The sequence below is a fragment of the Hypomesus transpacificus genome, chromosome 13 (assembly GCF_021917145.1).
Source record: "Hypomesus transpacificus isolate Combined female chromosome 13, fHypTra1, whole genome shotgun sequence".
In the NCBI taxonomy this organism is placed as follows: domain Eukaryota; kingdom Metazoa; phylum Chordata; class Actinopteri; order Osmeriformes; family Osmeridae; genus Hypomesus; species Hypomesus transpacificus.
In genome coordinates this window covers 515,186-531,263 of record NC_061072.1, presented here as the reverse complement: position 1 = coordinate 531,263, position 16,078 = coordinate 515,186, and the positions used below count along the sequence as shown (strand labels likewise).

The following is a 16,078-nucleotide window of genomic DNA, read 5'->3' as shown; positions in this document are numbered from 1 at the left end:
TCATTGTGGTTTGCTCCAGACCATTGCCTGGGCCCCTCCAAAGTGCTTTTTATGGCTTTGAATGTACAACATGCCAAACATGTAGTATGTTAAGGCTTCCTCAGGTCAATTGACATGCCTAGGCATAGTTCAGAAGAGTCTGTGTAAGAGCCAACCCAAAGGGACAGTGCAACTTTCTCTTGATGACATGCAGTGAAGTGTGAAAGCCAGGAAACTGGGTTTTATGTATTCGAGAATTATTATAATTTGTTTTATATTATTGTATTATTCTCTAGTCTGTAGCCATGCACTTCAAGCATAACAATGGCACACAGATAAATATGACCGGTGATAAAAAATCTATTGTACATGCATTGGAAGAAGAGTGCTTAAAACGTCTTGTTTTGTCAACCTGGTCAGGTTGGTTGTCTCTTTCTAGAAAGAGACGCCTCTTTCTAAGTAAATGTGTTTTTGTAATCTAAGCTCTGTGATTTTGTAGGCTATGAGTCATGGGGTTAGAAAAAAAGTTTGCCACTCTTTGGAACAAATCTTTCCTTCAGATGCATACAGACAATTATTTATTTATTGTTTCTCCAGGTGTCAGGTGTCAGACTGTTGACATTTTCTCAATTTAACATAAAGGCATGTAGGGTACAGTACTGGAACTGTCTTGGTTGGACACCAAGTTACGTGTGTACTTAAACAACCTTTTAGACCAAGAAGGTTAAAGACACAATTACTCATCACAACCATATCACATAACACACGTATGATATGAAATTCTACTAGTACGGGGCCTTTTGTTTTTGCAACACCACTGAGACAAGGGAGCTGTACCTAACATAATTTGTTTGGCAGTCACAGTACCCAGTCAGATACTGCCCTGAGCACCAAAGTTTTATATACAAACACTCAGAAAGAAGGAAAACAGGTGGATCTGAATGTGCTCCACCGTGTCCCAATATGACCTTTGATTAACAAACATATGACTAATTATAAAGATTATCAAAAAATACAAATGTTTTTATTGTCCGTTGACCCGTTGTCAGATTGCTGTATGAGAGAAATGTGCTCAATTTGATTTACAAACGTGGTAGGTGATATGGTTTAGATTTTTGTGTCATCAAATGTAAAAAAAGGGTTCCCGTATGTACAATTCCCATATGTACAAAATGAGTTATTGTTTAATCCTTGGGTCTCCTTTGTAGTTGAAATGCTGATGCACTTGCAGGGATGCATTGCAGTGTGCAGTTTTTTTGATGAGCTTTGACTTAAGAAACTTGCTGCACCTGCTTAAAAAGGTTACGCTGGACATTCTCCCTGATTTGTATCACTGAATGTGCTTCGTTCTGACATCTGATAACCGTGCAACTCTCTGGCTCACTCACAGTTATAACTTGGGCTCTGTCCAATAATAATCGACACAACAGTGCCGATTTTGCCTCCACATAAATCTACTGCTCAGTCAAGACAAATTAATGCCGATACTTGTTTAAGGATAAACCAATAGAGAGATCATGAATCAAAGAACCAGAGTGTCCAAGGTGCTTTTGTTTGTTTAGTGTTGGATATGCCTCATTACCAATGCTTCTGTGATGCAATGTTATCTGATTGACCTTTCTGGTTTCTCACATTCTACTTTGGTAAAAAAAAAAAAAATGTTGTAGCAAGTAGACAGTTTTCCAAGCCATCTTTAATCAACATGTGCCGAATCAGGCTAGCCAACTGATGTTTTATAATGTCTTCCCATGTAATAGATATGTTATGCTAAAAGTATAAAGGATGTCTTTAAAGGGTGACTTCAACGTTTTAAGGCAAACGTTAATAACGGTGCAATGTTACCTTTTGATGAGGTGCCACAGCAGAGCATTTTACAGTATCAATTATTCATGTGAACATCAACACATGCTGTGACCACTAACATTTACAAGAAGGATGAAATATACATTTGTCGTCTTACATGTGTGTATCTATGCAAGTGTGTACGTTTGCCATGCAAAGCAGACTTCCAGGTGTTTTTTTCTAAGGTTAGAATAGTGTATAGGCCCATTTCACAGCGAATTGATTGCGGCTTGTCACTGTACTGACATCTATATTTATGACTGCCTGTATTCTCTTAGACAGCAGTGTGGCTGGGGGTGTGAAGGTCAGTGAGAGACTCATATTTTAATCAAAGACCAAAGAGCTAAGAATAATAAATCCTGTCTCCTGAGGGGAGTCAGTGAGGAGATTTCAGAAGATTGTGTACATGCGGTAGTAAAAATCATAGTATTGCATATCATTTTTTGTCATTATTAATGATAGTGTTGCATGGCATTTCTGGTATTGATATACCAGACATCTACATTTAGTCATTTAGCAGACGCTGTTATCCAGAGCAACTTACAGTAAGTACAGGGACATTCCCCCCGAGGCAAGTAGGGTGAAGTGCCTTGCCCAAGGACACATCATTTGACACGGTGGGGAATCGATCCGGTACCCTTCTGATTACTAGCTCGACTCCCTCACCGCTCAGCCATCTGACTCCCACTGACTTACTGTGATGTTGCTGTACGTCTGAATACAATAGTATACTTTGTAATATTCCTTGTGTATTTGAATCTGCAGAAATCAATCCTATGCTTTTTGTGCTGAAATGCAACTAAAAGGAAATTTATTTGTTTATTTGTTTGCATGTTTTGTGTGTACAAGTTAGTGCATAAACTCCTTGTGTCAACATGAACCAATATGAATCACTGATTTTTTTAGGGGTATGTCCTCCAAATGATCATTGCATGTGTGTATGTGTCTGTGTGTGAGTATATTTTTGGAACGGGCTGTTAAAGATCTTTTTAAATCATTCCTTAACAACTGAATGACTGCTGTTCAATAGGCAGTTCTCACGCTTTGTCCAATCATCAGTTAGTAACTGTGCCTAGTGTCCTCTTGTGGACACTACTTAGGGAATCTGCATCATTTTACTGTTTCACTCTTAACTAAATTTGAGAGTATTGGTGTTCTTTGTTTCCAACATAATCTTGTCAGTTTCATGGCATTAGGTATTTGTTGACGTTTTTGCTGTTTTGTGGGTTTTACATGCTTGTAACGGGTATTACAAGGCTGTCACTTGAGTATTAAGTTGATGTTTTGAGAAAGCTTGAGCTGCTGTTGGATTTGGTCAGCCAGTGCCTCTTGAACAAAAACTGAGGTCAGAATAATCTTTAGCTGCACAGGTTACACTTTAAATCTCTGTCACCCTGTGAACCCAGAAACCTCAAAGACGTCAAGAATGGATAGCTGTATTTATCAAATCTTTGTTAAGACATTTGTATTATTGAGTTCCTTCTTCTGTGAAGAATGGTGTGCCCATGTGTTATCTATAGCCTCAAACATGAGCAATACAATGCTAATTAAAAACGTACTGCTTGTTGAATACTGTATTTCTCACCCCACGCCAATCACATCACCAAAACTGCCTTCTTTCACCTCAAGAACATTGCAAGCCTCCGGCCCTCTCTGTCCTTTACCACCACCCAAACTCTAATTCACGCACTCATAACCTCCAGACTGGACTACTGCAACAGCATCTTATATGGCTCTCCAAACACTGTCCTCAACAAACTCCAATATGTCCAGAACTCTGCTGCTCGTCTGCTCACCACCACCCGCCGCTACGAACACATCACCCTTTCCGACCTACAAAGCCCTAAATAAACTGGCCCCTTCCTACCTTTCTGACCTCCTCCCCCTTCATGCCCCTACCCGTTGCCTCAGGTCCGCCGGCACAAACACCCTAAAAACCATCAGGACTAAGCACTGGACCTGGGGTGACAGGGCCTTCTCGGCTGCTGCACCCTCCCTCTGGAATGACCTCCCTCTCCCTATCCGTCTGGCTCCCAATATAGCCCTATTTAAACAATCCCTCAAAACTCACCTTTTCAACCTCGCCTTCACCTGAACATCCCCTGCTCCCTCCCCTCCACTACTAGACTTATATGCTAGTTTTCTTTATAATATTTTGTTTGTCTGTTTTGTTCAATCCTTTCTCTTTATATTTTACATTTGTCTTATTTTGTTTGTACTCATACATGTAAAGCGACTTTGAGTATTACAAAAGCGCTATAAAAAAACACGAATTATTATTATTATTATTTATTGTAACTCTTAGATGGTCACAAATCTACTTAATTGTGGGGAAGAGTTGTTTGCTACAAAAGTTATATGCTTCACTTTATAAACTGCCTTATAAAAAATATATATATATAAATATAGCTGCAAGCAGCAATGTGGTGGCCAAGCAGGTCAGATGACCCAGAAGAAACTTTCGACATCTAGTGACTGCGGTTTACCTGGCTTTCTTTGCAGTGGCTTATAGTCTCGCTGAACAGAGAATCAGAGACATGACAAGCTTGTCAGCTTTGGCTGGATTTGAACCTCTGACGTTGCCAGGACACCAATTTATCCTAGTGAGCTATTCTCAGTGCTGGAAATCAGATTTCAGTGACTGCGTAAAAATATAAAGAATTTTTCCTGTGGCAAGCTGTTGTCAGATTTGTCCCAAGTTTAAACAGCTGTAATTCAGTCCTATTTTGATATGTCAATGTGATTGTGGTCTGAAGATAATCTGTGTAAAAGTTGGTGAATATTTGATACATTTTGAGTAGGACAAAAACGTTTTATTAATTAATGAAAATGGCGGCATCAATTTGGCTGGTATCACAAGTTAACATGTGTCAGACATGGGATCGCCCCCCTAGAGGTTAGAGGACACATATCTGTAAAGCACAATAAATCTGACTCTTCTTGAGTATAGATCCCCTGAGATTGAAACATTATCATTACCATTATGATTATACTGTTAGACAGCTACTGTGGCATACCTGGCTTCACTAAACAGATAAACAAGTATCATGACATGCGTGATGACTTTGGCTGGATTCGAACCTATGACCTTATACTTCAGAGGAACCCGTCTTATCCCAGTGAGCTATTCTCAGTGCAAGGAATTACTGTGTTCAGTTACTATGTAAAAAAAGTAAGCCGTTTTTCCTGTGGGAAGCATTGTCAGATTTGAACCAAGTATAAAAAGTTGTAATTCAGTCATATTTTGACAAATCGAGGTTATTGTAGTCTGAAAATGATTTGATTACATGTCCATGAAAATAGGAGCAACGGCAAACGAGGAGTTCAAAAAAGTATGTTTTTATGAAAATTCCAAATGGCCGACGCCCAAAATGGTGGACACGGGACAATGTGATATATTTCGACTTGGTATGCCACGTAGAATCAGAAGAGACCAATCTTGTGATTTATGACAAATCTGTTCAGAAGTTATGATGCAAGAAATCCGATGCACTGGCTAGATGTAGATTCACTATATCTACAAAGCACAATAAATCGGATTCTTCATGAGTATAAATCCCCTGAGAATGAAACATTATCGTGGCCATTATGATTATACTGCTCGACAGCTACTGTCACATACCTGGCTTCACTAAACAGATAAACCAGTATCATGACATGCCTGAGACTTTGCCTGGATTCGAACCTACGACCTTGCACTTCAACGGAGCCAGTCTATCCCAGTGAGCCATTATCAGCACTGGGAATTGCTGTGTACAGTTACTGAATACAAAAAGGAAGCCGTTTCTCCTGTGGCACGCATGGTCAGATTTGGCCCGAGTTTAAACAGCTGTAATTCAGTCATATTTTTACATGGCAAGGTGATTGTGGTCTGAAGATAATCTGTGCCAAATCTGGTGAATATTGGATACATTGTGTAGGAGTAAGGAAAAAAGTTTTATTCATTCATTCAAAATGGCGGCCTCATCAATTCGTCTGGTATCACGCGTTAACATGCATCAGACGCGGGATCTCCTAAGATATCACGAGACATAGGAATTGCTTAAATACGCCAAACAAATCAACAGTTATTGGTCAAAACACAATCCTACCTATTGTAATGCCCCCTAGAGGTCAAATGACACTACCTGTCTCAAACCTCTTAATAAGAGGGCCTTGAGTCCATACACCATGTTTGGAGTCAATGCATCAAAGCTTGGCTAAGATATTACCTCACTTCCTTTTTCCGGATCAGTTGCTCAATTTGATTGGCTGTAACTAACAAACGGTTGCAGAAATCATAACGCCATGTGATGTCTTTTGTGAGGCTTGGTCTGAAAATGTTTGCCTATTGCAGCGCCACCTAGAGGTGAAATGGCATGACCTATTTTGGACTTCTTTAGAACGGGGTCCCTCGTCCCTATACCAAATTTGTTGTCAATGCAGTAAAGAGGTGCTGAGATATGACCTCACTTCTTTTATGGTGGCTTGGTTGACGATTTTGATTGGCTGATGACTTTGATTGGCTGTTCCAGTCGAGTGTAGAAAGTCTAAAAAACATGTGATTTCTTTTGTGTGGCTTGGTCTGAAGATGATCTGTGCCAAATTTGGTGAAGATTGGACAAACCTTATAGGAGAGGTAGCGAAAAAACGTTATATTCAAAATGGCGGCCACATCAATTCATATAACAAACGGTTGCGAAAATCAAAGCTCCAGGGGATAATTTTTGTGAGGCTTGGTCTGAAGATCATCTGTGGCAATTTTGAAGAAGATTCGACAAGAATTGTAGGAGTAGCGAAAAAACGCTTTTCCTTTACATTCAAAATGGCGGAGAATCTATAGAACTGGGTATGATGTCATAGAGTGCGTTGAACTCGTCTTGATCCAGGGAATCCAACGATACCTCATTTTGGACAATGGGGCATATGGTTCAAAAGTAAAATGTGTAAACACACCTTCAACTTTGACCCATTGGTGGCGCTAGATGGTTGGAATGGGAGACATGAAACTTGGTGAAATTGATGAGGGGACTGGTCCCAAATAGTGTGCCAAAATTCACAACTTCTGACCAATTGGTTCTAGGGGCTGCCATAGACTCCCATGGCAGAAGAAGATGTGTAATAATAATAATAATAATAATAATAATAAGAAGAAGAATACGTAGAAACACTTAAGGTGGCTTCGCCGCTTCGCGGCTTGGCCACCAAATATATTTTGACTAACAGATAACCCTCTTGTCGTTCTGATGTCAACCACCAGAGGGTATGTGAGGGTAACGTAGGCTACCCTCCGCATCAGACAATAAAAACAAGGGGATGCCGACAGACATAGCGTCTCAGAAGCATCCAAATGTGAGAATAGGCGTCTGAGAGATGAGCAAAGCATAGATAAACGTGAAATATGGATGTATGGCCTCCAGTTTGGAAATAGAGATGTAGTTAGAAGCATGCCGCCTTTCTACATCTCTCGTTGGCTCCTCTTTATTTTGATCTCGACGGTTTGGGAGGCATTCGCCAAATCTCTTCCAGACCAGGGAGCATTTGGTAAGGACCATATGGGATGCAGCATAAGAAAGATGGGAGTGGTTGCATTTGTATGGCTTTTGTTGACAACTGTTATGTAAGCTACACAGATTTTATACAGGACGTAATTTAATTGAACGGCGAATGTTTTCCACGCAATTCTACACCTACTCATATTTTTTTTATTTTGCATTAGCTATTTTAAGTCTTCCAGTAGAAGATACACTCGTAGATCGGGTTTCGAAGCGTTTTCCCGAGCAGCCGTTTTAGGGTCAGCTAGACGAACCTGTTTAGTTTATAAATTGAATAAATCGTTAATGTTTTCGGTTATTTTAGCACCGGTGAGAGTAGCCTACCTTATTTTAAGGCATTAGGCTATATGCGGCCTGTGGCAGACATCACACTGATATCATGCGTTCACACGTCCTTTGTTTTCAAATAGCCTAGGTGTAGGTACATTTTGCATGACATTCTCACCCTGGATTTAAATATCATGGACATACTTTGCAATAGACATAAATCGCATTTCAATAAAATGTGTATATATGCTGTCAGAACAGCTGAAAATCTGCTGAACCGACTCTTGTCAGAAGCCTACCCATTGCTGCAGTGTTAAATGTCTATTGTACCTCTATCTAATTAAGGGAGGCCTTTATCTCTAGGCTATCTGCCTTAATGGAGAGAGCACTAGGCAATGGAAATGTACAACAACAGTATTGCACTAATCAATAACTCACACGTTTATGTTAAATAACCAACACATATTTAAACAAAGGACTCCAGTAATTGCAGCTCTCAAAGGTCATCAAGACCAGTTAAACAATAAAGGCAAAAGTAGCACAGGTGATTTGCCCTATAAAATACTCAGATGTTTTTTTATTACATCCTTATTTCTGGATCAGAAGCTTTACACCCCCCCCCCCCTCTCTCTCTCTCTCTCTCTCTCTCTCTCTGTCTCTCTCTCTCTCACTCTCATTCTATCTCTGTGTCTCTCACACAGACACACACACACACACACATACACACACAGTGTGTTGGTGTTGAAATAAATATGTTCAATAATCCCCTTCATGCACATTAGGCCTATGTATCAGTCTGAATCTGGTTACATTTGCTTGCTACATTGGAAACACACTTCAAACTGTCAGCTCTATGAGTCCTTGTATCCATGGAAACATCTGAAGCAAGACCCATATTCCTGGTTAAAGAGGAATAACGTAATGTTTTGGGAGAAAATCTTGCTTTTGAACACAACAGAGTCAAAATTGTGACTTCTATTCATGGGATATTTCTTCAATGTAAGTATAAACTCATTGACTGTAAGCAAAATAAAATAATCAATTCATTGTTATGTCTGAATAATTTTCTTTTTGGAAAATGGCCATAACAGTGAACCAAACTATATATCCTACAACTATCCAAACATACACATAATTATGACTAAATTGCTAAGATATTGAAAACCCAAATAATGATGAGAATAGAACACCTTCTTAACCAGCTATGACACATTTAAGGTGTCTATGTCTGAAGCATATTTTTTTCTCTTTCAGAGGTCGAGATCAGAGTTCAGGTGTTCGACAACAGTGACCTTTCCCCTTTGGCTGATGCTGATGTGGTGGTTCATGGGAACCAGTCCGTCTTGGCATCCAGCAGGGCGGGAAGTGATGGCGTTCTTAGAGTCAGCTTCCTGTACCGTCCAGACACCTGGGTCATCATCTCAGCGTCCAAACAGGATTACGTCACCAACTCTGTCCCCTGGCATTCGAACCGGATTCCCTGTAAGTCAAAGTAATACTTCATGTTTGAAAGCTTCGTCATTAACTTTCAGGATTGAATAGAATAGATGTTGTGTTTTATGGCTCACACCTTTTAAATTGAATACATGAAGGATAGTGACTGCCCGATGGAATGAAATACTGTTAAAGTGCACTGCCTACCATACTAATCTCTTATTGAAATGCCACATACTTGAATAAGCTCCACTGATCTACATTGAAACTCTGCTATTAGCATGTAATCAGATTTAAATGAAATGTAACATGTGATTACACAAAGATTATGTTTATCAGATGGACATCTGATAATCAGTCATAGGAGACTATGCCTGCATTTAACATGGAAGAAGACATATATTTGTGCATGCTAGAAAATGCAAAATTATTGCTCAAAAACTGATTTTGATTCCCTTCCAGTGTATGCATCTGTTAGCTTGTACCTTCTCGTCCAGAGGCCAGGAACCCTAATCTTGTATGAGGATGTCATCCAGATCTTGTGTGGGTCCCCAGGTGAGAATCTGTTTAGATTTTCCTTTTTTTCCAGTTTGAAGTTACTTCTGAAGTAGATTAGACAAGAAAAAATATAGTTTTTTACTTCTAGATACATTTGTCAAGTTTAAACTTTAATGTTAACCCTTTGAAACTGTTGAAGCATTTATTTTCTTCCAGTGAAATGTATTGTCCACAATCAATCTACCTCCCCTGAAATTTGAAGTGCATTTTCACTTGTCTTTCTCTGTCTTGCGATCACAGACCTCCAGAGGTTTTCAGCCCAACATTTTCAGATTTCCTATCCCTGTCACCATAGCAACAACTTTAATGAATGCTTAGCTACATTTTACGAGTTCCTTTTTGGAGAGTCATGTCTAAAATAGCCTACTTTAGATTCAAGTTTAAAACGTGAAATAAATCTAATCTAAAGGATTGGGGGACTATTAAATGTGTGTTTGTATGAGCAAGCTTTAAGAAGACAATAAAGCCTATTCATTGTGTTTCTGTGTGTTTTTCCTCAGGTGCACGGAACCAGCCTTTGGTTCAGCTCCAGAGGAAGTCCCTTCAGCTGTCAGACAGTTCTAATTACACTGCTCTGTCAGCTGTGCTAACCACAGCCAAGAGCCAGTATGAGATAGGGGGCTTTCCTTACCTGCTTGGCCAGGAGACCAACAGCTCAGGTTTGCACCAGTTTGCACCCTAGTTGTTAAGTACATGTGAACATGTTGAAACAATTGACCATTCACTAGTTTTGTCAATAACAAATGATGCAAAGAAAAGACTAGCTATATTTTCTCGATTCCGATTCACTAAATTAAAGAAAAGAAACAGCTATAAAAATATTCGTTTGGCTTCATCTAGCGCAGTTACTGAAAACATTAAATGAAATTGATAAAAGGACATTGCCAAGGTAAGCTAAAATAAAAGGATGATTTGAGCATACAAATGTCTGTTTATTTGCAGGGTCCGAAACAGGTTGGACCGATCTAACAGCATTGGCAGTGGTCAGTGTGCAGCTGTTTGACCGTGAGGGCAAAGCCATCCAGGTATCGGACCCAATCCATGTCTCTGTGCCTCTGCCATCGGATACCCGCACCCGGATCGCCACCAGTATACCCTCCTGGGTGTTTCAGCCCAAGACAGGTGTGGATTACCCAATTGTTTTAATGTACATATATGTTTTTAATGCCATATTTTGTAATGCGACAAAACAATGGAAGATAACAAAACAATGAAGGTTGTTATAATAATATAACAATATAGATTACTCTAGTCTAGTTGCTACAGTCATTATACATTAATATTGCTAAGTCAGTCACACTTTTGGTGGAAAATTGAGTCTATCTCAGATTCTCAGTGATGTAATTTTGTTTGCCTAAATGTTTTCACTTCGTAATGTCTTTGTTAGGTCTTTGGGTCAGAAATGGTACTGGATACATCAAGAAGGAGGGAACACAACTTATCTGGAATGTGGTGGTTTCTCAGTTGGGGTACTGGTTAGCAGCCTTTCCATCATCTGCAGGTAATGTCTTCAAGCTATCTGTTTCCAATCTAGGATTTCTCTGCATTTCCTGCTGTTGCATAGATTATAATGGCATGGTGCAGTACCACTGCTGAGGGTGATCCCCTGTCCCGTGATGTGGTCTTCTCAGCCATAACATTGTCTTGTACAATTTGTCTCTGGCGAAATATCTCAATATGTTCAGTCTAATTGCAGTCTAACTGTAAGCTCAGGCACGTCCTATGCATTTGATGTTACACTGTATGTATACGTTTTTTGTCTGTGTAATAATAATGTAACCTAATTAGCTGGAAGGTAGCGGGTGGCTCCAAAATTTTTATGGACTCACTGGCACTGAGCTGTCTGCTTTCTAAACAACTTTGCGGGCCTCGTTAGCTTACAAAACATTTTTATGTGGACACAATTATTATGGTTACACTGAAAAAATCATATCTGTTTTACCTTTTCTTTGCCCTTCCATTGATGTGAATGCACAAGGCCTACTGAACTGAATGAACAACATTAAGGGAAATGTATAATTTATATTTAACAAAAAGGGTCTGGTTTGTCTTCCAGGCATGGGGTTGGGTCACCCTGGCCTGAGGGATATCACCACATATCACACCCTTTTCCTGCTCTCCATCCTGGGCTCCCTGGCTCTGATTGTCCTCATCCTGTTGTGTGTGCTGCTCTACTACTGCAGGTGTGGGGAGCATAGACGCAGGTCTTCATTTTGGCCTTCTATCAACATTGTCAATACATTGATCCTACATTACTGCCATAATGGTGTTAAGTATCAGTGTACTGATCAAAAATGCCATGATTGATATGATGTTATAAATGTCTAAAATGAGTATTATACATATACATTAATCAACTGGATCAGTTGTATTTATTTTAAGGAAACTATTATTAAATATAATATAATCGAATTCACTTCATATTATCGTAACATTTTTTTCATTTTATTTTTCTTTTAGACGTAAGTGTCTGAAACCACGACGACAGCAAGGCAAGCCCCACGCCTCTACCCTGAATGGGTCCAAACGTGACCAAGGCACATCCACTTCCCGACTCAACCTCATTTGTGGCGGTCATGTTGAATCTGGCCCCTCTAATGATCCTGGTAAATCCGACTCATCCCCATCTCGAGACTACCAGAGCTCACGGGAGGAGTTTGCCAAGCATGTCCCTGCTCATAAGCTACGACATGCAAAGGGGAAAAATGCTTTAGGACCTCAAAGAGGTGAAAGCTTCCCCATGAAGGTGACTCGCGCAACTGAAACCAACAACTTAGACCCCCCTTTGTTACATGAAGACTACTCAAGAAGCTACAGCCCAATGGAAGACAAGGAATCGGAATACCACCGCCATCACAGTGCCAACGACAACCGGGGCTACACCTCCGACCCCCCGTCCCCGCCTCGTTTTCAAGGTCACATGTCGGACAAGTCAGACAAACCTCCGGAGTACTCTGCGGCTGCAGCTGACCACCTCGCCAGACCGACCTCACTTAACACCCAACCGGGGCAGATCATCTTCTGTAGCTCTATCGACCAAATGAAAGAGAACATGTACAGAAGCATGGTGCCTACCTTAGTAATACCGGCCCATTACATGCGTCTGTCTTCTGAGTTCTCTGGCAAAGATGGGAAGGAGCAGCAGCAGGATAAGGATGGGACACCTATGGGTGCTGGCCAGTCGCACCACCATTCCCAGCAACAGTCCCAGCAGCAACAGCAACAGTCCGGTTCTCAAGGGGAGGACTCTGAAGAACCTAGCTGGGCCTCAGATTCCTCTGGTGGTCCCGTGAGGATACCTGTTCTATTCAATGACTCGACCATGGCCCAGATGAATGGTGAACTCCAGGCTTTGACAGAGAAGAAGCTTCTTGAACTTGGGGTGAAGCAGCACCCACGGGCGTGGTTCATCTCCATGGACGGACGTGCCAATGCCCATGTGCGCCACTCCTACATTGACGTGGGGAATGACCTTAGCGGCGGTGGTCTCAGTGCCACTTGCAGTGCTATCCGAGACATCAACCTCGATTCGTCCATGGACGCTCAAGAACGCAAGGCTGCAGCAATCCGGAAGGGCAAATACGAACGATGGGGAACCGGAGGACGCAAAGGCCACAGCGGCGGAAAGACCTACTCGAAGTTAGCTTACCCAGATCACAGTGAGCCTAGCAGTAGTGAAGGACGTCCGGTGTCGCCTGAGGAGAACTCCCTCACCCCTCTTCTGGATGATGGCCCCTCGTCTCGGGGTTCCACCATTCCTAGAAGGGGCCGAAGTCGCGTGAATAGCAGCCGCAGCAGTAACGGCGAGAACCGTCGAGACTCCATGACCAGCCCTGAAGACGATCCAGATGACAAGGACGAAAACAAGAAGAGTCCGTGGCAGAAAATTGAAGATAGGCCTCTCATGGTCTTTCACCCCAAGAAGTAAGACTTTGGTTTAAGGCTAAGGGGGACATTGGAGGTTCCAAAAGCTATGTGGAGACACCTGAGAGCACATAAAAAAAGAAAATGGTTTAGTAGATCATCAAGAAATAAAAAATAAGCACATGAAGCTTGACTCAATAAAGGTTATTTATGAATCCTTCCATTTTGATCAGGTTTTATATTTACGAACACTACCATTTTACGTTGCCATTTGGTTTCATTGAAGCCTTTAATTAAAAATGATTCAAGATCAAATTTAAGAATGAATCATTGCATAACATTCAAACTTTGGAAATAGCCATCTTTCAGAACAAAAAAAACATTTGGGTTGTATTAATCTAGAGCACTTACTAATCACTTACTAAACTAATGGAACTTGCCCAGTAATGTGAAGATACTTTTCAAATTTTATATTGGAAAGCTGAAATGACTTTTTTCATTCCTTGGACTAGTGTTTCACATTTTGAAGGCTCACTTAGAGGTTTGTAGATGTGTCATCCTTGTCAACTTTGGTAGTCATCCCTGGATCACGAGAAGGAGATAACTCTTCCAGAGAACACCCATCCCAAAACTGTGTATTATTCCTTGTTTATGTCTTTATTCATTTCTATATTAGAGATTTTTGTTGATTGATAGTGTTGTTATTTGGCCCTCAGTCAATGGATTGTGCATACTATAAAGTTCAATGTAAAATGTGAATTATTTCTTCTGGGACAACATTTATTTCCTGTTTATTTTGTCAATATATTATGTATTGTCATACAAATTTGATTGTTCAACGTATGTAGTACTCATTTAAAACTCCAACTGCCAACATGATACATTTCTGCCTTTTTCCTGTAACATTTTCTCTTATTTTTTACAGAAACATTACTCATATTATGTAGATAGATATTCATTGGCATTTGAGAGACCAATTGGTATTGGTAGTTGGTAAATGAATGTATGAGACAAGCAGAAGGCAACCAAAGCTCTCTCAAATGTCTGGTCCTGCTTAATATCAGAGGCTGTCCCACCTTATAATCCCTGGACACTTTGTATAGAACTGAGACTTTAACTCCCTGAGCCTGCAAGAGGTCAAATAACTATTGTGGAGCTGTCAAGTGTCAGATAATAATTAGGGGTTGGATTAGGACAGTTTCCATCCCACCTTTCTCCTGAAAGTGCCTTGTTTCACAAGAGTTTCAGTGATAGGTATGCAGGTCTTTTTAAATGCGGTCAATGTATAGTCATGTCACCTAAATGCGCCTGTGTTAAACAGTTACAAACAATAAGCACACTGCATCCTCTTAAGAACACACACATTGAACTCCAAGGAGAGTATGCCTGCCAAAATAGATAATTGAAAGTGCACAAAAGCCCTTTTTTCAGAGTTCCGATAATTTTTCATCAAACTTGAAAATGTTTGAGTTTGAACTATTTGAGGTTGTTTGTGTAAATGAGCTGTATGTGCATGTAATATGTAGAGTATAGTGTTTTTAATTAACCTTATTGAGGATATTAAAGATATTGGCACAGATTTGATAGATATTTAAATGTTGCCAAACAGACAAATGCTTCTATGGAAATTCACTGAATTTTGCTCCACCTTTACAAATTCACTTCCGGTCTTTAATGTTTACAAGAACAACATGCTGACCAATATGCTCTCACTGTAGCTAGCATCACCACTGCCTATGACTCTTAACAACTGTGAATCATATCTTCACAATGTAAATGCAGTCACAGAGGATGCCATAGTTGTTTCAAAACTGGGAAATTGTATTTTAGTGATAATGTAAAAAGTTCTCAAAATGGTTCACACACTTGGAAGTTACTCTGTAGAGTTTGAATCTCACACACAATCGAGATAAGTGCATTGCTTTTGTGAATTGAATCTTCAATATTTCAGGTCATACCGATTTGGCTGCACTGACTGACTATAGAGATGCAGAGTTGTATAGAACCTATTTTTCCGATTCCTTTGTGTTCTGAATCTACTGTTTTCAGCTGTTGGTTTGTCTTTCCCCCATACGCTTGCTGTTAATAAGGCTTTGTCAATTTAGTGCAAATTGAAATGTGATGTAATTGAAAGTGGCAAGATGAACATGTTATCAAGGGTTAATTTGCCCTCAGCTGTTCTGTCTACTTCTGCTTTGTTGTAGTGCAATGTGATTTCATTGATAGGTTTTTTGTGAGGCTTTTATCAAACAAGGAATGCATTGAAGACATAATCAATACAGTGCAAACATGTATCCTAAGCCCACCCTGTGAGATTTTATCTGGGTGGTGTTATGATACAAATATAAGCTATAAAATAGTCTCCAACACTCATTCATATGTACAGATGTTACAAATTATGATGCAAAAAGAAATGCTAAAAGATTAGATATGAATATGTTGCTGTGTTGTCACTCATACCTTATTGAAAAGGGCCACTATCAACACCTAGAGAAAGAGAGAGAGGACACATTATGTGTTCAAATACATTTGCTTCATAAACGCTCTGGCCAGTTACACTGTACATTAAAACTGTACAATAGAAATAAACTTGTTTACAC

General features: G+C 40.1%; 1 protein-coding gene across 1 annotated transcript; it reads left to right on the top strand.

The window, feature by feature from the left end:
- Window positions 1-7,110: 7,110 nt before the first annotated feature.
- On the top strand, window positions 7,111-14,231 carry LOC124476135 (protein FAM171A2). Its single transcript, XM_047033145.1, has 8 exons — window positions 7,111-7,344; window positions 8,877-9,104; window positions 9,519-9,611; window positions 10,115-10,273; window positions 10,557-10,736; window positions 11,002-11,115; window positions 11,671-11,797; window positions 12,075-14,231. Exons 1-8 carry the CDS (start codon window positions 7,206-7,208, stop codon window positions 13,540-13,542), a joined length of 2,508 nt encoding a protein of 835 aa, XP_046889101.1. The 5' UTR covers window positions 7,111-7,205; the 3' UTR covers window positions 13,543-14,231.
- The last annotated feature ends 1,847 nt before the right edge of the window (window positions 14,232-16,078 follow it).